The sequence below is a fragment of the Bison bison genome, unplaced genomic scaffold (assembly GCF_000754665.1).
Source record: "Bison bison bison isolate TAMUID 2011002044 unplaced genomic scaffold, Bison_UMD1.0 scf7180017864044, whole genome shotgun sequence".
Classification (NCBI taxonomy): Eukaryota; Metazoa; Chordata; class Mammalia; order Artiodactyla; family Bovidae; genus Bison; species Bison bison.
In genome coordinates this window covers 1,998,714-2,020,329 of record NW_011494616.1, presented here as the reverse complement: position 1 = coordinate 2,020,329, position 21,616 = coordinate 1,998,714, and the positions used below count along the sequence as shown (strand labels likewise).

The following is a 21,616-nucleotide window of genomic DNA, read 5'->3' as shown; positions in this document are numbered from 1 at the left end:
GTGTGTGTGTGTGTATGTGTGTATATGTGTGTGCGTGTGTGTGTGTATATATATGTGTGTGTGTGTATGTATATATATATATATATATATAATGTTCTGGTGGTCAGACATGTGTTTAACTCCAGTCCAGATCTCAATCTATTTGAAATCAGTAAAAGCAACCATTTCTGGTATACTGTGAAGTCTGGCTATCTAATAAGGCTCTTTTTTCACAAATTTCTCCAGTCCCTTATAAAATTCTTATCACTGAAGATAATTCCAGAATCTTTGTGCCTTATATACTTAAAAAAAAAAAGTCTAACATGGCTCATACTTTTCATAAAGCTAAACACCTTTTTAGTAGGTCTCTATCTTTAAAAATAAAGACATAAAAACAATGACCTTCAGATTCTTTCCTCAGTACTACAGATTTAAGTTTATATTCTATTAATATATTCTCTATTAACAGAAAAACTCAATTAGATCTTTCCAAGTTGACATTACCATCTTACCTTTTTTTTTTTTCTGGTAAATATAACTTAGGGTCATTCTATGACAAAAATCAAATTAAAAATGAAATACTGTAAGAAATAGGCAGACTTTAATAATGTCAGAAGGTCATTATTTATTCCAAACTAAATTAAAATCAACCTTAATCAAAAACTTAAGGTATCTAATGACTACCCTATCTTAAACCATTTACTTTGAAATTTCTGTATTACCCATTTATCAAGCATAATACAAAGCATTGTTTTCATAAGTAAGTTATAGTGACAGGATGGATAAAGAGACAAAAAACAACTGCCAAGCTCTTTGCAAAAGCAGAACACAAAGAAATCTGACCCACACTGAAGTCAATTAAAGCCTATAAATAACCCTGAAGGTACCCAAGACTATTTTTGCTATTGTTTTTTCTCTATTTTTACTTTTTCATCCTTTTCATTTTGTACAGTAAACAGATTTACATTTACTTAGACCTCTAAAAGGCTTCCCAGGTGGTGCCAGTGGTAAAAGAATCCACCTGCCAATGCAGATGTAAGAGACGAGGGTTTCATCCCTGGGTCTGGAAGATCCCCTGGAGAAGGACATGCAACCCACTCCATTAGTCTTGTCTGGAGAATCCCATGGACAGAGGAGCCTGGGGGCCTATAGCCCATGGGGTCACAAGAGTCAGACACAACTTAGCGTGCACGCACAGACCCCTAAAACCATTCTTACGGATTCTAACAACATAAATACAGTGAGAGAAAAGAAAGCAAGGAACAACTTCACTTCAGTTTGAATGAAAGGAACAAAGCAAGATCATAGTCAATGAACCTCTAGAAAAACCATAGACCTTTTTGAAGAATCTATTTTATAAGATATACCAAACAAAAGTTGACACCTTAAAAAAAAACAAATTGATCTTTGGTTCATTTTCCTTTTCCAGTCACCACAATTTTACAAAGAGAAGTAGAAAGGAAACTGGGGATATGTATAAATAAGTATTAATATGTATGTATTAATAAGTATGTATTAATAAAATCGTGTAGCCATTGTATAGAATCGTGTAGCCATTGTACAGTTACTCAAAACTTTAAACATACAACTACCATATGACTGAGAAATTATACTCCTAGGAATATATCTAGGACTGAAAACTCAAATACATATACATACATGCTCACAGCCAAAAGATGGAAATAGCCTAAATGTCCACTAATGAATAAATGGATAAGCAAATTGTGGTCTCTCCTTACAAAAAAGTATTTATTATTCAACCAGAAGAAGGAATGAGGCAGTAGTGATATATGCTACAATGGGGACAGGACATTACGCTAAGTGAAAGAAGCCAGCCTCTAATGGTAGATACTATGTGATTCCATTTATATGAAATACCCAGCCTAGAAAAATCCGTAAGACAGAATGTAGAATGATGGCTGCCAACTGCTGGGAGAAGAAAATGGGAAGCAGCTGTAGTGGATGCAATCTTCCTTTCGGGGTGATGAAAATGTTTTAGAACTAGATAGAGGTGACCGCACATCTCTGTGATTATACTAAATGCCAGTGAATTGTTCACTTTAAAATGGTAACTATCTTATGTCAATTTCACTTCCAGCTCAATTTTTTGAAAACTTTAAAATAAGAAAAAAAAAAAAAAAAAAAAAAACTGGGTCAGCTGTTAGAAGACACAATTTCTAGAACCGGGTTCTAGGCCAGCCACTTATAGCTGACCTCTCTGAGCCTCAATTTCTTCATCTGTAAACAGGTTGGGAACAGATGATATCCAAGCCTCCTCTCATTAACTGTTGCTCTATATCTGCAGCTCTGAGTTTTTAAAGAATTGTATTAAATAGGAATTTATCTGGAAAAAAAAAAAGCATGAAGTACTGGTTAATGTTCTCAGACAGTTTTACATGAAACTCATTAGAAAGTTTAACAAAACTGACTCTCATAATGGCTTTAAGTTAGGTGGACATAAACATTAAAAGGCAAGTCAATAAAGGCAATTCTGTAGAAGTAAAACTAATGTGTTCTAAGACTGTAATTTTCTAGTAGTCACGCTATATCCAAGGACAGAAGTTAAGAGAATCTAACCACAATTACAAATGAAATTTGCAAATCTAGAAGAAAGACTGGATTACATAACTCTCAGGCATTTTTCCTTAACATCAATTCTTTCAGGCTTTAAGAGGTGCTGAGTGTTATGTAACCTGCAGTCACTGAGTGTTGGTAGTCTGTATTTCAGATTCAGAGTTAATCTATTAATGCGCTGTGCAGTGCTGAGCTTAGTCACTCAGTCATGTCCTACTCTTTGGGACCCCATGGACTGTAGCCCACGAGGTTCATAGGATTGTTTCTATGAGCAAGAACACTAGAGTGGGTTGCCACGCTAGTTCCTCCTCCAGAGGATCTTCCCAACCCAGGGACCGAATCCGTATCTCCTGCATTGCAAGCAGATTCTTTACCTTCTGGGCCACCAGGGAAGCCCTAATCTATTAATATACACAGCTAAAAATAAGGTAAACCATAAATACTAAAGAGCCTAACAAGTGTTCTCACAACTCTTATAAGTTGGCAGACTAAAGCCACGTAAGCAAGCCAAAATTTTCTTCAGGAAGCAGCTTTGGCTATATTCTAACATAACAAATGCTGACCTGAGTTATCAGAATCTCCCACCATATAGTATAGCAGAAATAATTTTGGTCTAGAAAATTTAAGCCAAATGATGTCAGCTGCCACAGCCAAAGAAATATCTTAATAACACTCCTATGAATTGTCTCAATCTGTATTGGCAAACTAAACTATGAGATGTGCCCACAAATGATTGAGATAACTGACTAGTTGTGCAGCTTTTATTTTTAAATAAATATCAATTGAGCTTTAGAAAAATGGGTACCATTCATACCCACCTAAACATAAGTAAATCAATGAATGCAAACCAAAAAAGAGAAAAGGGAAACAAGCATCATTTACCAATAATTGCTCTTCAGTCATCTTGCTAAGCACATCTGAAGACCACGAACATAAAAGATACATATAAAAAAGATGCAGGTCACAACCGGCTGTTAAAAGCATCCTTTCGATGTACCCTAAACCCCTATGACCCATCATAGGCATTGTATGCTTGGTGTCACAACATCAAAAAGTTAATTTTCCTTTCATAATTCAAACGTGAAATAAGATCACTGAATACAAAATCAATTAATTTTTAAAAGTATAACAGCTTTTAATCATGGACATACGTTCTGCTTGGTAACAGCACATGGGTTTTAATTACTGGCTGATATAATATACTGTAATTATGCAAAAGTATATTTTCCACTTAGCATACAATTTTCTTACTTATATATCCAGCTACCACCAAATCGACGACTATACTACTTACCCTATTGTGACCAAAAATACATTAAAATTTTTGATGCTTTTAAATGTACTCGTCTTTCAAAAGTAATTCCATAGTTCATTTGTATAACTAGGGTAGCTCTTGAAGTCTACTAGTATTATACTTTAAAAAGCTTTAATTTAAAAGAAATTTGCTACACTCTGCTGACATCTCTCAAGTTAAACAATGCAAAAAAGTCAAGTTATGTATCAAATTAAACAAATGAAGTGCAGTAATTTATTCTGACAAATTTGAATCAATGAAACAATTATAAATTTCTAGTTCCATAAATAGTTTATACTTTAGTTAATCCAGACTGAATGGTTTCTTTATGAAACTCATCTCAATCCTTTATGCATAAAATTCCAATGTATAAATAAAATTTCCCTAGGTAATATACAAGGTCCCTTTTCACTGTTTCTAAGTCTACACCATTTCTTCAACACTGAAAAAAATCTGGAGTTGTGCAATTAAAATTGTTCCTGAAAAGCATCAAGTGTAAAAATAAAGAAAAAGCAAAGGCTTTGCTATTCTTAGGTATAGCAGAGGGTCCAACTCACACAAGTAAGCACACTGGAGTGAGAAGAGCTATGCTGGGCAGAACTAACCAGACCCTGACACTCCAGAGCGGCGTCCTGCTATTGTGCTACTGTGAGACCAGTCCTCTCAACATTCCCCTAGGAGCTTGTGGAACAGCAGTGTGAAATGCTGGACTTCTCCACGGATCTTACACAATCAATCCACGTCCCTTAACAGAGAGAAGAATACAGAGCTAGGACTTCCTATGAAGTTCAGCCCCATCTAGGTCTTAAACTGACTCCTGAGAGCCATTCACCCAATTCCCAACTCTCATCGACCATGGAACCACTAAATATATTTTCCAGACCAATTCTGAACCCATGATGCCCTGTTATTGTTGCCATGTCACTATCAAAAGACAAATGTAGTTATCAGTCCTCTCCTGTACTCTAACCACTGTACTGTTCTTGTTACTTCCTCCTTTATCCAACTTCCTGTTGCTTCCCTTCCTCCCAAAACCTCCCTCTGGGTTTATTCTGCTCTATGACAAAAATAAATGCATCTATATCATCAACAATTTCACTGTTTGCTTTACGTAAAAGCTGCTTCCCCTGCAGCACTCTCAAAGGCTGCTTATTCTTTCATTTATCAAGTACCCCAACTTCACAATGAAGGGTCATAGTCCTAACCATAACTCTCAGCCAGTCTCCTGTAAAAAAGGGAAAAAAAAAAACAAAACCCTGTCACTGTGCAGTTGCTGCACATCAGAATTACCTAGGGGCTTTTTAAAGTCCCACTGCCCAGATTACACCCCCATTCAAATTAAATGAGAACAGCTGAGGCTGGGAACTGGCCATTGGATTATCTAACGTGCAGCAAAGCTAGGATAAGTAACACTGGTAGTTTGCAAAGCTCCCCAGGTGATTTTGCAATATGCAGTCACAGGTACAAACCACTGACCCCCAAGGCATTCCTAATCATTCAAAACTCTTGACACATAGCACATGACAAGCTCCTCTATCCTAGGTACTGTATAACCTTGAATTATTTCAACATACATCCATTCAACACTCTGTTTTGCTTTGTTTTTTTGAACACGCTGCACAGCTTGTGGGGTATCAGTTCCCCAACCAGGGATTGAACCCAGGCCACAGCAGTAAGAGTGTTAAATTCTAACCACCAGCCCACCAGGACTCCCAAGTCTACTGTTAACATCCTAAGCATTCCACTTCCACCAACTTTCCCTGCACATCCACGTCTGCCACTGTAAGACCACACATCAAACCTCATCTTTCTGTCTTCTCTGGATGGGAATATGACTATCTTACCCTCTGTTCAATCTTCCAGTTCTACACTATTTAAACCTCTTAGATCTATGTTTCGTTATTACTCAGAATTGCAGGCGCCTGACTCTTCTACTCTCTCCTTACTTAGCCTACTTCTGCATTCACGTCCCTATCCAGATCAGACTCCACGGTTCACCATTCAACCACTCTCTTGCCACTATCTTCATTTGTCATATTAAGTGGGAACTGTCTGCTTGTTTTCCTGTATATACCATATGCTCTAAGTCTCATGAGGACATAAATTGTGTATGTTTTGTTCACTGATGTATTCTTGGTGCCAAGAATAACATCTGGCACATCCAGTATACCCTGAATAAGTATACCCAGAATACACAGACCTTCTCACTAGTCATCTAAATCAGTGTTATAACACATTACTATTTTTTCCCTAGTGATAATCTTCACCAGACTACCTTCCTTTATCATTAACTGGCATCTTAACACTTAGATGTAACTTGCCCTTGGTTTCTGTGTCAAATCAATTCAGTGAGCAACTACTCTCTATAGGGAAAGGGAAGAGAATACGGGAGTAAAAAGTGCAACAATAAATAAACTCTACTGGAAAAAGTAGACAAACACTTCAGGCGCTTGTAAAAGCAGGAAAAGATAATTTACACTGCCACCTTTAAGAGTAAATTTTTAATTTAATGAAAATATTCTCTCATGTGTAAGTAAGTACCCAGACTGTTTTTAAAACAGAGAAAGCAAACAATACTTTCACTTTTTACTAAACATTCTTCTAAACTGGTTTACTTTTCAAGCTGCATGAACTTTTCTAATATATATATATATTTTGCAAATAATACTTTATTATTTTTAAACTACACATATCACTTTTCCTACAAAAGACACATTATATCCTTAACTCATTTTATTTACAGTCAATCAACACTCATTTAAAATATTTAAGTGACAACACTACTATGGGTGTTCATTTCTATCAAGCAATGATCATGATCAAAAAACTTGTATTTCACCACCTGAAAAACATGAAACTAACACCTTGCTTAAGAAAGCAGGGCAAAACAGTCAGTCACACTATGGTAACAATAAGGGAATAGCTCAATACATAACCTTTAAAATGAATCTGCTACGGGAACAAATCTTAAAAATGGATACTTAATGACCTAGATAACCACAATAGTGTGATCACTCACCTAGAGCCAGACATCCTGGAGTGCTAAGTCAAGTGGAGCTTAGGAAGCATTACTATAAACAAAGATAGTGGAGGTGATGGAATTCCAGCTGAGCTATTTAAAATTCTAAAAGATGGTGTTGTGAAAGTGCTTCCCTCAATATGCCAGCAAATTTGGAAAACTCAGCAGTGGCCACAGGACTGGAAAAGGTCAGTTTTCATTCCAATCCCAAAGAAAGGCAATGCCAAAGAATGTTCCAACTACCGCACAACTGCACTCATCTCCTACACTAGCAAAGTCATGTTCAAAATTCTCCAAGCTAGGCTTCAATAGTATATGAAACAAGAACTTTCAGATATTCAAGATGGATTTAGAAAAGGCAGAAGAACCAGAGATCAAATGGCCAACATCCGCTGGATCATCAAAAAAGCAAGAGAGTTCCAGAAAAACATCTACTTCTGCTTTACTGACTATGCTAAAGCCTTTGACTGTGGGGATCACAACAAGCTATGGAAAATTCTTCAAGAGATGGGAATCGCAGATCACCTAATCTGCCTCCTAAGAAGTCTGGATGCGGGTCAAGAAGCAACAGTTAGAACTGGACACGAACAACAGACTGGTTCAAAACTGGGAAAGGAGTACATTAAGGCATTTAACTCATGTAGAGTACATCATGTGAAATGCCAGGCTAGATGAATCACAGGCTGGAATCAAGATTGCTGGGAGAAATGTCAATAACCTTGGATACACAGATGACACCACTCTTATGGCAAAAAGCAAAGAGGAATTAGAGTCTCTTGATGAAAGTGAAAGAGGAGAGTGAAAAAGTTGGCTTAAAACTCAACATTCATAAAACTAAGATCATGGCATCTGGTCCCATCACTTCATGGCAAATAGATGGGGAAACAGTGGAAACAGGAACAAATTTTATTTTCTTGGGCTCCAAAGTCATTACAGATGGTAATTGCAGCCATGAAACTAAAAGACTCTTGCTTCTTGGAAGAAAAGCTATGACCAACCTAGACAGCATATTAAGAAACAGAGACATTACCTTGCCAACAAAGGTCCATCTAGTCAAAGCTATGGTTTTTCCAGTAGTCATGTATGGATGTGAAAGTTGGACTATAAAGAAAGTTGAGTGCCGAAGAATTGATGCTTTTGAAGTGTGGCGTTGGAAAAGACTGCTGAGTCCCTTGGACTGCAAGGAGATCAAACCAGTCAATCCTAAAGGAAATCAGTTCTGAATATTCACTGGAAGGACTGATGCTGAAGCTGAAGCTCCAATACTTTGGCCATCTGATGGGAAGACCCAACTCACTGGAAAAGACCCTGATGTTGGGAAAGATAGAAGGCAGGAGGAGAAAGGGACGACAGAGGATGGGATGGTTGGATGGCATCACTGACTCAATGGACATGAATCTGAGCAAGCTCTGGAAGATATTGAAGGACAGAGAAGGCTGGCATGCTGTAATCCATGGGGTCGCAGAGTCAGACACGACTGAGTGACTGAACTGATTTGTATATTGTCAAGGTTTACTTAAGTAGTAAATAAAAATTTTAAAACATTAATAAGTATAAGAGTAACAAGGTGGAGGTGATGAGGGCAGACACACTGCTGCAAGCCACTGTGAAGAGGCAGCTGGACCACAGTCAGAAATGATCCTCAAGACAATCATGACTGAGCTGCGACTCCTGGACATGGAGTGCTGCTCAAAGAATAAGCCAGCCTAGTTAGGGATCTGCACAGTCAAGACCCAGAGACTCAGAACATGCTTGTAGTTGTTTAGTCACTAAGTTGTATTCAACTGTTTCGCGACCACATGGACTACATGTAGCCCACATGGCTCCTCTGTCCATGGGATTCTCCAGGAAGGATACTTGAGTGGGTTGCCATTTCCTCCTCCAGAGATTTTCCTGATCCAAGGATCAAACCCACGTCTCCTGCTTTGGCAGGTAGATTCTTTACCACTGAGCCACCTGGGAAACTCTACTAGACACTAGGGAAATGCAAATCAAAACCACTACTGAGATACAGATAATAATAAACATTGTTGAGAATGTAAAGAAACAAGAATCTTCCCATATGGCTTGTGGGAAAATAAACTCAATCACACAGCAAATTACCTTAAGCTCCTCTTACAAAAGTAAGTTAGAATGAATTTAACTAATACATCAGAAGACTGCCAAACTGTTCTCTACTAAAGTACACAAAACTTTTACCATGGCAGTTAACTAGTACAATATAAGATAAAACAGGCCATATTCATAAATGTCCCTTTGCCTCATTCACATAAGACTTTAACAATACAAAAATAAAAAGTCCCAGTATTGACAACTCAACTTCTGCTTTTCCCCATAATAGATAACAAAAGAGAAGGTCACAGTAGTTAGATGTTCAAAGCACAGCCTAATACTGAACTGTCACCAATCTCCTACTTCTGCTTTTCCTTCTTATGAAAAGAAGCATCCTATTTTAAAGGAGTGCTTAGTATTAACTGCTTAGTACTTTACTAACCACTTTACATATATTTCTAATGCTCACAACAACTCTATGACATGCTATATTACTAACTCTAATCTATAGATGAAGAACAGCTTAAGACACAGAAGTGGACCATGAACTAAGGCTTGGTTTAAAATTCAAGCATGTCCTGAACCATGATTTCACACTGGCTCTCAAGTAGGTTTGTTTTTATTTTTTTAATCATGTGGAGGTGATGAGCAAAATTCTGCACACGTATCTAAGGAATCAAATAAAAGGGGTTTATTAAGATTTAAAAATTCTATTTATCAGAAAAACCCGAAGTGACTAAACTGACATATCTTAAAGTCCTTGGTACTCCTTAAGAATCTGATGTAGATTTTGTAGGTATTACTATTCAGATAACTTTCCAAGGTATATTCTAGAGTTGATACAGGTTCAGAAAAATGTCCTTCATGTTCCTGAAGGCTGTACAGTAACAACTCAACAAAACAATGATCCTGAAAGTACTACAAGATATTTGTGATTCACATAAAAAATAAAGCTTAACATCATTCTTTAACTGTGAGATTCTGAGGCTTTTTAATCAATAAATTCAGACAAGAAGGCATACAACACAAAAGGAAGTTATACTGAGCTGTATTATTTAAAATATATATACAAACTGTGTATACATTTACCTTTTAAATTAGCAATGGAAAATATTTTTAAACCTATTAAGTGGAATATAACTTAAAAAAATAAAAGTTAAACTCTTTATTGTGGCCTGTTAAATTTACTTCAGAGGGAGAGAAAAGGGTGACGGTCAAGGGAAAAAACTGAGAAAGGAAGCTGCAGAACTACAGACACAGAAGAGAATACAAGACAGAGATGAGGGGGGAAAGTCAACATATCCACAAAGCAAAAACGACAAGGAGGAAAAAATAACTATAGTAAGGAAAATAGAGACAGACACAGATTCACCCACAGAAGACCTTGATGGCACAATCTTCAGCTAAGCAAACATTATTATCACATGAACACTCCTCTCCTTGAATATAACAATTTATTGTACTATTACAGGAATGCAGATAAGGAGCTGCTGAATAAAGGAATTGCAATTATTTATGTTCTTAATACCCATATTTAGATGTATAGTACAATTAATAATTTACAAATGAAAGTCCTTTTCTTAACCTACTATACATTACTAAAAGCTAACTATGTATTTTCTTTTAGACAAAGGATTTTTAACATTCCTCATCTTTTTCTATTCTCTATAAAGGAATAATTCAAGAGAAAAGCTTATATAAATTCTGAGTTACTTTACATAAAACTTGATTAAATTGACAAGAACCATAGTATTTCCCATAGCAGAAAACTACACAACGCTGACACTTTTTAAAGCGTAACATGAGAATACTACAACTTTTTCCTTTCACTTCATCTATAGTAAAAGGTTAATGGCCAGAAGAAATTATTGGTCAGTGAAAAGTTCTAGTTATGGTCATGGTATACAAGTGTCACCTCTCTTGATGTCCTCCTGATATTTAGTCTAAATTTAGCCCTAGGGCAACACATAAATCAGAAAGTTAATAAAAACTGAGAAAGTAAGGGAAGAATTAGATCACCTGGGTCAAAAGGGAATTGCTTTATTTGATTTGACATTTTAAAACTTATCCAATGAAACAAAGACAAAACACAAAAAACTTCGAACAAATTTTAAACAAGTGGTTTAAAAAAATAAACCACTTGTTACTTACTTCTGAGGAAACAATAAAACCTAGCTGTTTCTTGGGTGTTACTGTGGGAAATACTGTGTGTGGTACTTACCATGCCATCTCACTTAATACTGAGAACACCCCTATGCGCTAAGGATCATTCATTTAAAAGTTACACCGATAGAAAACTGAGGTTCATAAAGGTTAATAACTTTATAAGGTCAAAACACTCCAAACTGACAAAACTTACAGATTCATATCCAAACAATCTGACACCAACTGTCAGTCTTAACCAAAAGCACATACTCTTCAGAAATTAAGAATGTAAGAATGCTCAATCTGTGTTTAGAAGAGATAAAGACATAGATGATAACACTCTTTTTGAGTTCCAGCAGAAAGATAACCTCACTAACTTCTGCAGTCCTATAAATTTTGCATTAGTGCTTAGTATTTGATTGAATATTATGAGCTATCAGACATTAACTTGTAGAACTTGGTTCAAAAAACATTTTCTATATAAAATACTCTTAAGCCTAATCAACTTTCCTAAAATTTGTATATAATTAATATACCCATTATTTGTACAGCCTATCATTTCAGTTTCTTTTTCTGTACCTTTGTTGTGCTATACATTTCACCTTGTCTCCAGCCTCCTCTAGCCCATTTCCTCTTATTCTGCTAGCTCTTACCAGGATTAGACCATTGCAACAGTTTAAGTGTTGAGCACTCAGGTAGTACACAAGAAAAAAGCATCAGACATTAGCAATTAACACTAGATATTAAAGTAGCTGGTTATATTAATAGTTGCAATCTAATTAACACCTTGAGGAAAACTCTGAGGGGGGAAAAAATGCCACCTCAAATAATCTCAGAAAGAGAAATCAAGAACAAACTCTAAGGTACATCATGACTTGGAGAAACACTGGTAATACATAGTATCAGAGTATCTTAAAATCAGACCATTATTTCCCCAAACTGAGGCAAAATTAAATGGAGGTGAAATTTTATTTCAGACTCTACTCTTCCATGTACAACTTCAACCAGTTTTATAAATTCCAAGCCTCAAATGACAGTGAATCCAAGGGCCATTCTCTATACACGTCCTGTCCTGTCGTCACACAACACTAGCCTGAAAATAAAAGATGTCACAATACAAAGAATCACATACTCTCTCACGTGCCAAGCCACAGCCAGGCTAAAAATAACTCCAGGGTTCCAGGAGCAAAAGCAAGTCAGGTTTAAATGGGAGTAACACTCACAAAGACTCCGCAATAATGCCGGGCTAAGGCCGAAAGCAAAGCAGGATTCACCTTACAGTCTCTTGGCTGCATCAGAATTAAAACTCCCTCAGGAAACTGGAGAAAATGGTGCAATAATCTAACAATGCTGAATTATTCCAGATTGTATATGAGCCTCTGGTACTAACTGAAAGACTATTAAACCAGTTTCATTTTCACCACTGAACACAGCAGAATTATATTATTAAACTTTTCTGGTACATGTTATTTCTGAATATGCAATGGAAACAGAGATGAGTGAAATGAGCAAACAGTAAGAGTGACATGGAGAGATATTTTAGGTAAGAGATCATGGTAGCAGCTGCCCTCCTAGAAAATGTACTCTCCAAATTTCCAAATTTTTGAAATTCATGACCAAATTTTACTCCTGCAAATTTCAAGACAGCATTAAAGGTCATATAAACATCAAACACTCCACAAAGCACACAAAAATGTGTCTTACTGTACTATTATAAACAAAGCTTTAAGTTTATCTAGTTCTGGAATACAAATGAAATCATAAAAATAAAGCAGTAAGAGATACAAAATAAAATCCAAGTTGTTTGCATTTATAATTTATTATATAAAAGCAACACCAACCTAATCATATTTTTCCCTGTAGGAAAAATTAAAACAGAATTACATTCTAACTAAATGCTTGATGTTAGCTATTTTTTTTTTTTTTGGTCAAACTTTTGTGTGTTTTGTGATCCCAAACATAATTTTCAACCACAGTGTACTATTTTAAAAACCCTTATGGAGTTAGATACCAACTAGTCTTTAAAGGGTAATTAATGTGATAGTTTAAATTTATCAAAGACAATTTTTGTCCTAGTAATTTTTCAATTTACTTTCATTTTATTGGAGGGAATATTCAACATTCTTTTATTCGACAGCTATTTAGTGAGGACTAAGTGTTAAGCTCTGTTCCAGACACTGGGAACACAAGGTAAAGCACATATTCGGAGTTTACGTGAATATGTAATATATGAGGGCAGGGACCAAGTATTACTTTTACCAAGGTAATGGAATTCAGCCAGGTCTTTCAGTCAAATTTGGTAGACTTCTTAAGGAGTGATAAAGAGCTTTTTTCAGAAAAACAAAGCAAACAAAAAAAAGACAAATTCAACGATTTTTTTTTCACTTCTGTGAATTAGCGTGGAGCAAACAGAGACAGTAGAAATGGGTCAACTCTTCACTTGGAAGAAGCAGTTCATTTTAGAACTGCTATCTCATCCAAACTGGTAGTTTCACCTGGAGTTATTTAAAAAAAAGAAAAAAAAAGCAAGTAATTACCTGTTAATTACAAATTCTCCAAACTCTTATTCCTCTTAATTTTTCACCTTTTAATTATATTATGTTTTATTCTGACAAAAAAAAAACCTCAAGGCTTCAGCTGAATGATGGCCAAACTGCCAACATTTAGCTCTGATGGTGAATTTTCTGAGGGGAGGTTTCAGATCAGATGCAACTTCAGCACCAGAACTTAGCATGTGCCTACCACACAGTAGGGGTATGTACGTTTTGTAAACAAAGTGACCCACAAAAAGTAGTCTTCAGTACAAGTTACTATCAAAGCTTTTTAAACACTGTACTAAACAACAGCTTTTCCTTTTTAGAACTTACCAGGGGTTGTTTAAAAATAAAAGATTTCTTTTGCCACAAATATTTCATAATATGTACAAACAAATGACTATGAACCCCCAAATAAGCAACCTTTTCCAAAAATATTTTTCGGAACTTCCCTTTCAGAATTCTTTGGAATCAGTTCACCAACCACAAAAGAAACTATCCTCACCACCAGTTGCCAAGACATGCTGTCAGTCTATTCTCTTTTTCCTTTCCCTTCTTTTGGTCTAATCCCTGACTCCCCTGTAATTGTACCAATAGCCAGAAGACACCCTCTTTTCTCCTGGGATCCACCCACCCACTGAGAAGCCAGTTAGCCATAAAGCTAGTTGGAGCCTAGGGTTTGAATTCATGTAAGTGCACAGAGAGGAAAAAAATTATATATTAACCACTAATATTTGTATAATGATTGAGTTTACGAAGAGTTCTACTCTACCATTTATTCAGTTTTCACAACAATGTGAGAGTAACTAGGAAGGTGTTATCATCTCTGTTTTACACAGAAGGAAACTAAGACTCAGAAAGCTCAAACAACTTTCCCAGTGTCACATCATAAATAAACCATGACGTTAAGACTCATCCCTGTAATGCTTAACATATAGATCATACTTGGGTAGCCTCACTATTGAGGTACTAATAGACAAGTATCCAACACCATGACTCCAACCTATTATTCAAATTTTAACCATTTTTAACATGATAAAACAGAGCTGTCCACTTGATTCAAAAATAGAAAGTCAATGTTAAAATACCATCAATTGAGGGGGCACTTGGTCTCTGAAACCACAAAATTTCAAAACACAGTTTAAAAAGTCACAGCCTTGAACCTCACACAGGAATGCCATCAAGTCACAGCTTTGCCATCAAACAGCTAGTTAGCAAGTGGCCAGCATCAGAAACTCTCAACCGTGATAGAATCTGTTTTCTTCCTCTTCCAGAAGCTCACGCTCTCTCCTTTTCCACTATTAGTCAGCTAACAGAGCTTTCTTGATCCCACCTAAAACAATCTGTTTCAAACATCCTCTTATAGCCTTTCTTCCTCTCTCTAAGCATACTCTATTCCACAAACTAGAAATGACACCATACATAAACATAAGCACATCTAACAATGTGATAATTAAGAGAGAAAGCACGTTTTACAATCTGCAAAACTCTATGTACGTGCTGCTAGTTACTGCACACAGAAGTGAAGAGCCATTTCTCAAGTGTGGCCTTACTGTTCACAGACCAATGCCTTGTTATCTTTTAAACTACAAACATTAGTACTCAGTTCTTCCAAATTTAATTCTATATTTCCTCAAATAAAATAATTTTATAAACTTGTGGCAATTAGTGCAAAACTTTTAAACACAGTGGACTAGTTAGGAAACTTTTATATCAATTTTTGTGAAAGTAAAAGTGTTAGTCATTCAGTTGTGTCCGACTCTTTGTGACCCCATAGACAATAGCCCGCCAGGCTCCTGTGCCCATGGAATTCTCCAGGCAAGAATACTGGAGTGGGTTGCCATTCCCTTCTCCAGGGGATCTTTCTGACCCAGGGATCAAACCCAGATCTCCCACACTGCAGGCAGATTCTTAACCATTTGAGCCACCAGGGAAGCCCAATTCTTGTGAAACAGTGGTCAAAAAACACTTTGGAACAATCCATCTGAACATTAATATCTCTAAACCCAGGACATCCAAGAATGGTTATGGAAATCTAAAACCTCTTTTTTAATATTCTGAAATGCCAAATGGAAAAGCGAGACTTACCTAATATAAAGTTATAGGGTTTAACTAAAAAAATTCAAACATATTTGCTTTTGTTTGCAGTTCTATCAATGAGTTAGCTAGTTGCTAATCAGAAGTGATGAAAAATGGGTATATGTGTACTACAGTAATAAAATATAAGGAAAATAAATATGAAATAAGAATAATTTATGTATAAGCTCTCTGAAAATCTGGAATCAATGGGGCAAAAAAATGAAACATAGGTCCTTTAGAATTCTTGAGAAATGGCTGACAATATTCAACTTCGTTTGTCAGAAGATCCTAAACAAAGTCATATGTAGAGTGACAAGGTGGCCTCATTCTAGACAGTGATGTCCTTATACTTCCTTTGTAAAATCTCTTTCCCACCTCTTAACATCCTTTGAAGGTCAATGGGCCTATTGTTCTTGTTCTGGTTAGTAGCCTTTAAAATGTCATTAATTAATAATTAAAGAAAGAGATCACATCGCTTAAGGAATAAGCCACCACAAGTGTATGTCTCCAAACAAATATATTAATCAACAAAATCAAGTCATAATTTTTTCTTAAGCACTTCCTATGAGCAAGGGTGTATGTGTGCGTGTCTTTTAAAAAGAGCTCTGAAAGTCCAAAGATCTCCCCTGATGCACAACTCATCACATCTCAGGGTTTCCCACAGCAAAATACAACAAACTCTTTTAAGTCTTTATATTAAGTCAGGGTTCTCCAGACAAACAGAAGCAATAGGAAAAATTTTTTAAAGAGATTTATTATGAAGGACTGGTTCACAAGCTTATGGAAGCTGAGAAGTCCCACTATCTGCCATCTGCAAGCTGGAAGGACAGGAGAGCCAGTGGTTTAATTCAGCCCAAAGGCCTGAGAATCAGGGAAGCTGATGGTAGAAGTCATGGCCCAAGGGTAGAAGAAGATGAAATGGCAAGTTTGAGCTGGCACTCAAACAGTGAAGCAGAAAAAAGGGGCAAATTCCTTCTTCCTATTGTCTTCCTCAGGCCCTCAAGAGACTGGGCAGTGCCCACCTACACTGCAGAGAACCATCCACCTAAGGAGTGCACCACTTCAAATGCTAATCTTGTCCTCGTCCAGTTACACCCTCATCACTACACCCAGAAATACTGTTAAATGTGACACTCCAAGGCCGGTCGACACATAAAATTATCTATCACAGTCTGTATGCAATTTGACACAAATTCTAACACTTTCTCTGAGAGTAAATCACCTATCAAAAGCTATAAGAAGTCCCATCTAATTTTCCGTAGGCAAATCTTCCAAACGTACTTGAACCACAAAATTGTACTCCCTTAACAACTATTAACCAGGGGCTTCTAAAAGGGCAGCAGCCTATGCCTTATCCATCTGTACATATTTGTTAACCACAAAATCAAGAATTAGCATTAATATACAAAAAAATCAATAAATCTGGATGGAACTTACTTAGCACACCTGTAAGTAACATCTACTAATGCCCCATATTTACACACAACCCAAACAACTACTAAGTTTAAATAACTACAATTTTTATTCACTATTTTTAAAAGCATGTATGTCAACAGACTGCTGACTGGTTCTCATGCAAAGATAACCTCCAGAGTGTGCCATAGCACTGGACCAAATTAAGCATACTGTCCTACATCTTCTATACCTTTCACTTCAGTTCAGTTGCTCAGTCATGTCTGACTCTTTGCGACCCCATGAATTGCAGCACGCCAGGCCTCCCTGTCCATCACCAACTCCCGGAGTTCACTCAGACTCACGTCCATCGAGTCAGTGATGCCATCCAGCCATCTCATCCTCTGTCGTCCCCTTCTCCTCCTGCCCCCAATCCCTCCCAGCATCAGGGTCTTTTCCAGTGAGTCAACTCTTCGCATGAGGTGGCCAAAGTATTAAGAGTTTCAGCGTTAGCATCAGTCCTTCCAATGAATCCCCAGGATTGATCTCCTTTAGGATGGACTGGTTGGATCTCCTTGCAGTCCAAGGGACTCTCAAGAGTCTTCTCCAACACCACAGTTCAAAAGCATCAATTCTTCCGCGCTCAGCTTTCTTCACAGTCCAACTCACATCCATACATGACCACTGGAAAAACCATAGCCTTGACCAGACGGACCTTTGTCGGCAAAGTAATATATCTGCTTTTTAATATGCTATCTAGGTTGGTCATAACTTTCCTTCCAAAGAGTAAGCGTCTTTTACTTTCATGGCTGCAATCACCATCTGCAGTGATTTTCGAGTAACTACTCACTTACCCATACCCTAAGTCCGATATGTTGAAATTCACTCCTATTTTAAAAAGAGTGGCACTTCCCAGGTGGCGCTAACAATGCAGGTAGGCAGAAGACATGGGAGTTCAATTCCTGGTTAGAGAAGATCCCCTGGAGGATGGTGTGGCAACCCACTCCAGGATTCTTGCCTGGAGAATCCCCACGGACAGAGGATCCAGATGGGCTACAGTCCATGGGGGTCACAGAGCCGGACACGACTGAAGCGACTTAGCACACAGAGGATAAGTAAGTGAGCTTTAAACAAACAATTTTCAAGTATAGTATTCACAAATTATTGGACAAATGTTATAAGAGGAACTTTAAAATTAAGAAGTCCTGAAAAAAAGGTCAAATGGACATCAAGTGGAGAAAAAAAAAATCCTCTCATCCATATATGGAAATGCAAAGGACACAAATACACAAATATAGCCAGCGAGTCTTCTAAATACTTCAATAGTATTTAGAATGAAAACAAAACGAAGTCAAAAAACTTAAATTGAGAACTATGTTAATAACTTCTCTTTACATTAAAAAAAGAAAAAACAGCATAATGATCCACTGGGGCTCTACTTTCAATTCACACTAATCTATCATATCTCACAGGTTTCTAAGTTCAGTGTATACAAATGAATTTGCTCAACTGGAGAAAATTTTCCTTTCAGCTTAATTTAATGTAGCCCTTAATTGAACACTTGCATGGTTTCTCACTTCTGCTAAGGTTCAAAAACCTAGTCTGACAAAATGCAAAAGTGAAAAGTTTCACCTGAATGTTTATTATTCTCATTTGATATGAATGTTACATTAAGTAGCTATATTTTTCACATCCCCACTTCAGTTTAAAAAAAACAACCAAACTAAAAACAGTGTGCTGATGATTATGAGCTACAAAAAAAAAGATTAATGATGCATTCCATACTGAGCCACAGAAACAACAAACACTTTAGAATGAGTTCCTAGGTGTGATTACTGACGCAACCAGATGTATAACTTAAAGGAAGCTATTTTAATCCCCAACCTCAGTCTTCTTATCTGGCTAATGGGGCTACCTCCCGCCCCAGTGTTGTGATGTGAAAGAACTGAGCAGACTGTGTGATTCACCACTTTCTGGGCACAGTATACGCTCACTGAACAGAGCTCATCATTATACATTCTGAGATCTCAAATAAAACAAATCACAGCCCCCAGACATGCTGATATCTAAGTTAGCACTAAGAGAAGCACTAAGAAGAAATCCCACACTACAATTTTAGTAAACCAATACTGAATATCATTTTATATCCAAAATATTTCAAAACAGGACTATTTCTGAATGTGGTCCAAAAAAACCTAAGTTCAAGTAAAAAAGTCTTTCTCAAGTAATAATAATTTTCAGCTTATCTACTACAATATTCAGACAAAGAAGCAGTATGTTTTAAAATCTATGAAGAGAGCTGGAAATTGCTCCTAGGGAGCAACATGGTCAGAGTTCTGTACCTAGTCAGGAGATGGGATTCCAGTTTCACCTCTGCCACTAATAATTATTTGGCCTTGGACAAGTCTCTGGGCTTCAGTTTTCTAATCTATAAAATGATTACTCACAGACATAGATAAGATCCAAGTAGCATTTAATCTGGGCCTTACTTTGGAGAAGTAATCCAGGGTAGTTGTTAACAACGGACTTAGCAGAGATAGCCGAGGTTGGAACCCTGGCTCTGACTCTTAAAAGCTAAGTGCAGCACACACACGTACGTGTACACACACACACATACACACAACTAAAGCACATCTAACTACACACACACACACACACACACAACTAAAGCACAAAGAACTACAATGACTGACTTACTATTGAAAATATCTCACTGAAACATGAAATTATTTTAAAACAGGGAAGCTTAGGGGAATTCCCAGGTGGCCTTGTGGTTAGGATTTCAGGCTTTCACTGCCCATGGCCCAGGTTCAATCCCAGGTCAGAGAACTGAGATCCTACAAGCCATGAAGCGTGGCCAAAAAATAATTTAAACAATGAAACACAGACGCTTAGAAAGTTCAGTCTTCCCCAATTTACTAGTAGCACCAAGAAAGCATTACAACTCTTCAATGGCTGCTAACCTAAGCCAAATTTAATCAAAAGATCATCTCCTAAAATACTGTATATTATCAACAGCACTGAAAAATTATAAGGCTAATCTTTCCCACAAAATATCACACTAAAGGTAAAAATAAACTTTTGATACTTATCTTTTTTTCCAGACCTAATACTGCTAATGACAACAGAAGCTTATTGATGTACCATCATCTCTGGGAATAAAATTAACTACTGGAGTGGAAAAAAAAAAAATCTGTGGGATATAGAAATACAAAATGAACTACAAACTACTAGAAATAAGTAGTTCATGAGCTAAAATCAGCCAATAAGGACTGACCAGGCACATCATATGCCAGGCTCTGTACACATTATCAAGTACAAATACCAAAGTATGAAGTTCCTCAGAGTCAATAAAGTAGGACAGGTAAGTCCTCTATTACCACGTTTTCACACAACAAAAGCCACTCATCTACACACATTTCTGTCAGTCCAAGTAGGAATACTTCCCACCGCCCATTAAAATTTCTTCCTATCCTTAGTTCAGCCCACAAAGATGCCCAAACTAGTCCCTGACAGCTGACACTGGAATTTTCACAGGACTTCAAGTGAGTAGCTTCTAAGACATTTCCTCAAATCCACAAGCCTCAGAATTTATCTTCAATGACACCCAAGAGCATACACCACAACACCTGACTGTGTGAGGTCAAGTACCCAGTTAAATCAATTTTGTTCTTCCCCTTAAAGTACTGCTACAGAAGGCAAACTCTGCTTCTTCAAAAAGTCTACTTTTTGCAATGGACATCAGACAACAGAAAAGGGAAACTGACTGGCTAGTCACAGTTGCCCTACTTCCATTTCAGGACCAAGGGGAAAAAAAAAAAAAAGAACTGTTCCACTGAAAGTACCAAGGGAGCCTTAAGCAAATCAAGAGGACAGATGCTAAACTCAACTTTCTGATTCCCACGATTTAAGCGAAAGGTGAGGGGTGTGCGATAGGGCGTTAATGTAACCGGGCTACCCAAGTGTCCCCTTAGACAAAGAGGTCCTCTGCACGAAGTAGTCAAGGTGGGGGCGGGAAACCAGCCCGACTGGCCGAGTGACAAACCCAAGATGCTGACCGAGTTGGGAAGTGGAGGGCCCTAGAGGCCAGGGACACCAGAAGGGAGACACCTCGGGCAAACCGTAGGGGAACAGGGACCAGCACGAACGCAAAGAGACCGACGCTGCCACAGAGCAACGCGTAAGGGGACGCCACGAAGGGAGCGGCGAGTCAGGAGGCAGCGACAGCAGCAGGGAGACCAGTGCCAGGGGCGACGGGCAAGTGGCAATCGCGAAACCAGAGGCACAGGCAAGCCGGAGGTGGTGGGACTGTTGACTCAGCACCGCTCCTATTCAAGGGGCACTTGTAGGATCCCCGCTGCTGCTCGGCCCCGGGGGCCTGCTACCAAAGGTCGGGCCCGCCAGCGGCTGAAATGATGTTATCTGACCGGCCAGCGCCGGCCCCTTCCCCATTTCACAGGTAAACACTGGCCGCCGTCGCCGCTTACCTCTGTTAACATTATTACACCCCGGGGAAGTGAGCTCCTCCCTAGCCTCGCCGCATGGCAA

General features: G+C 37.7%; 1 protein-coding gene across 1 annotated transcript in view; it reads right to left on the bottom strand.

Moving 5' to 3' along the window:
- Positions 1-21,610, bottom strand: part of SNX13 (sorting nexin 13) — a 143,636-nt gene extending 122,026 nt beyond the window's left edge. The window contains exon 1 of the mRNA XM_010835601.1: positions 21,556-21,610. Coding sequence (XP_010833903.1) covers positions 21,556-21,567 — 12 coding nt within the window. The 5' untranslated portion in view covers positions 21,568-21,610. The remainder of the gene's footprint in view (positions 1-21,555) is intronic.
- Positions 21,611-21,616: the final 6 nt, after the last annotated feature.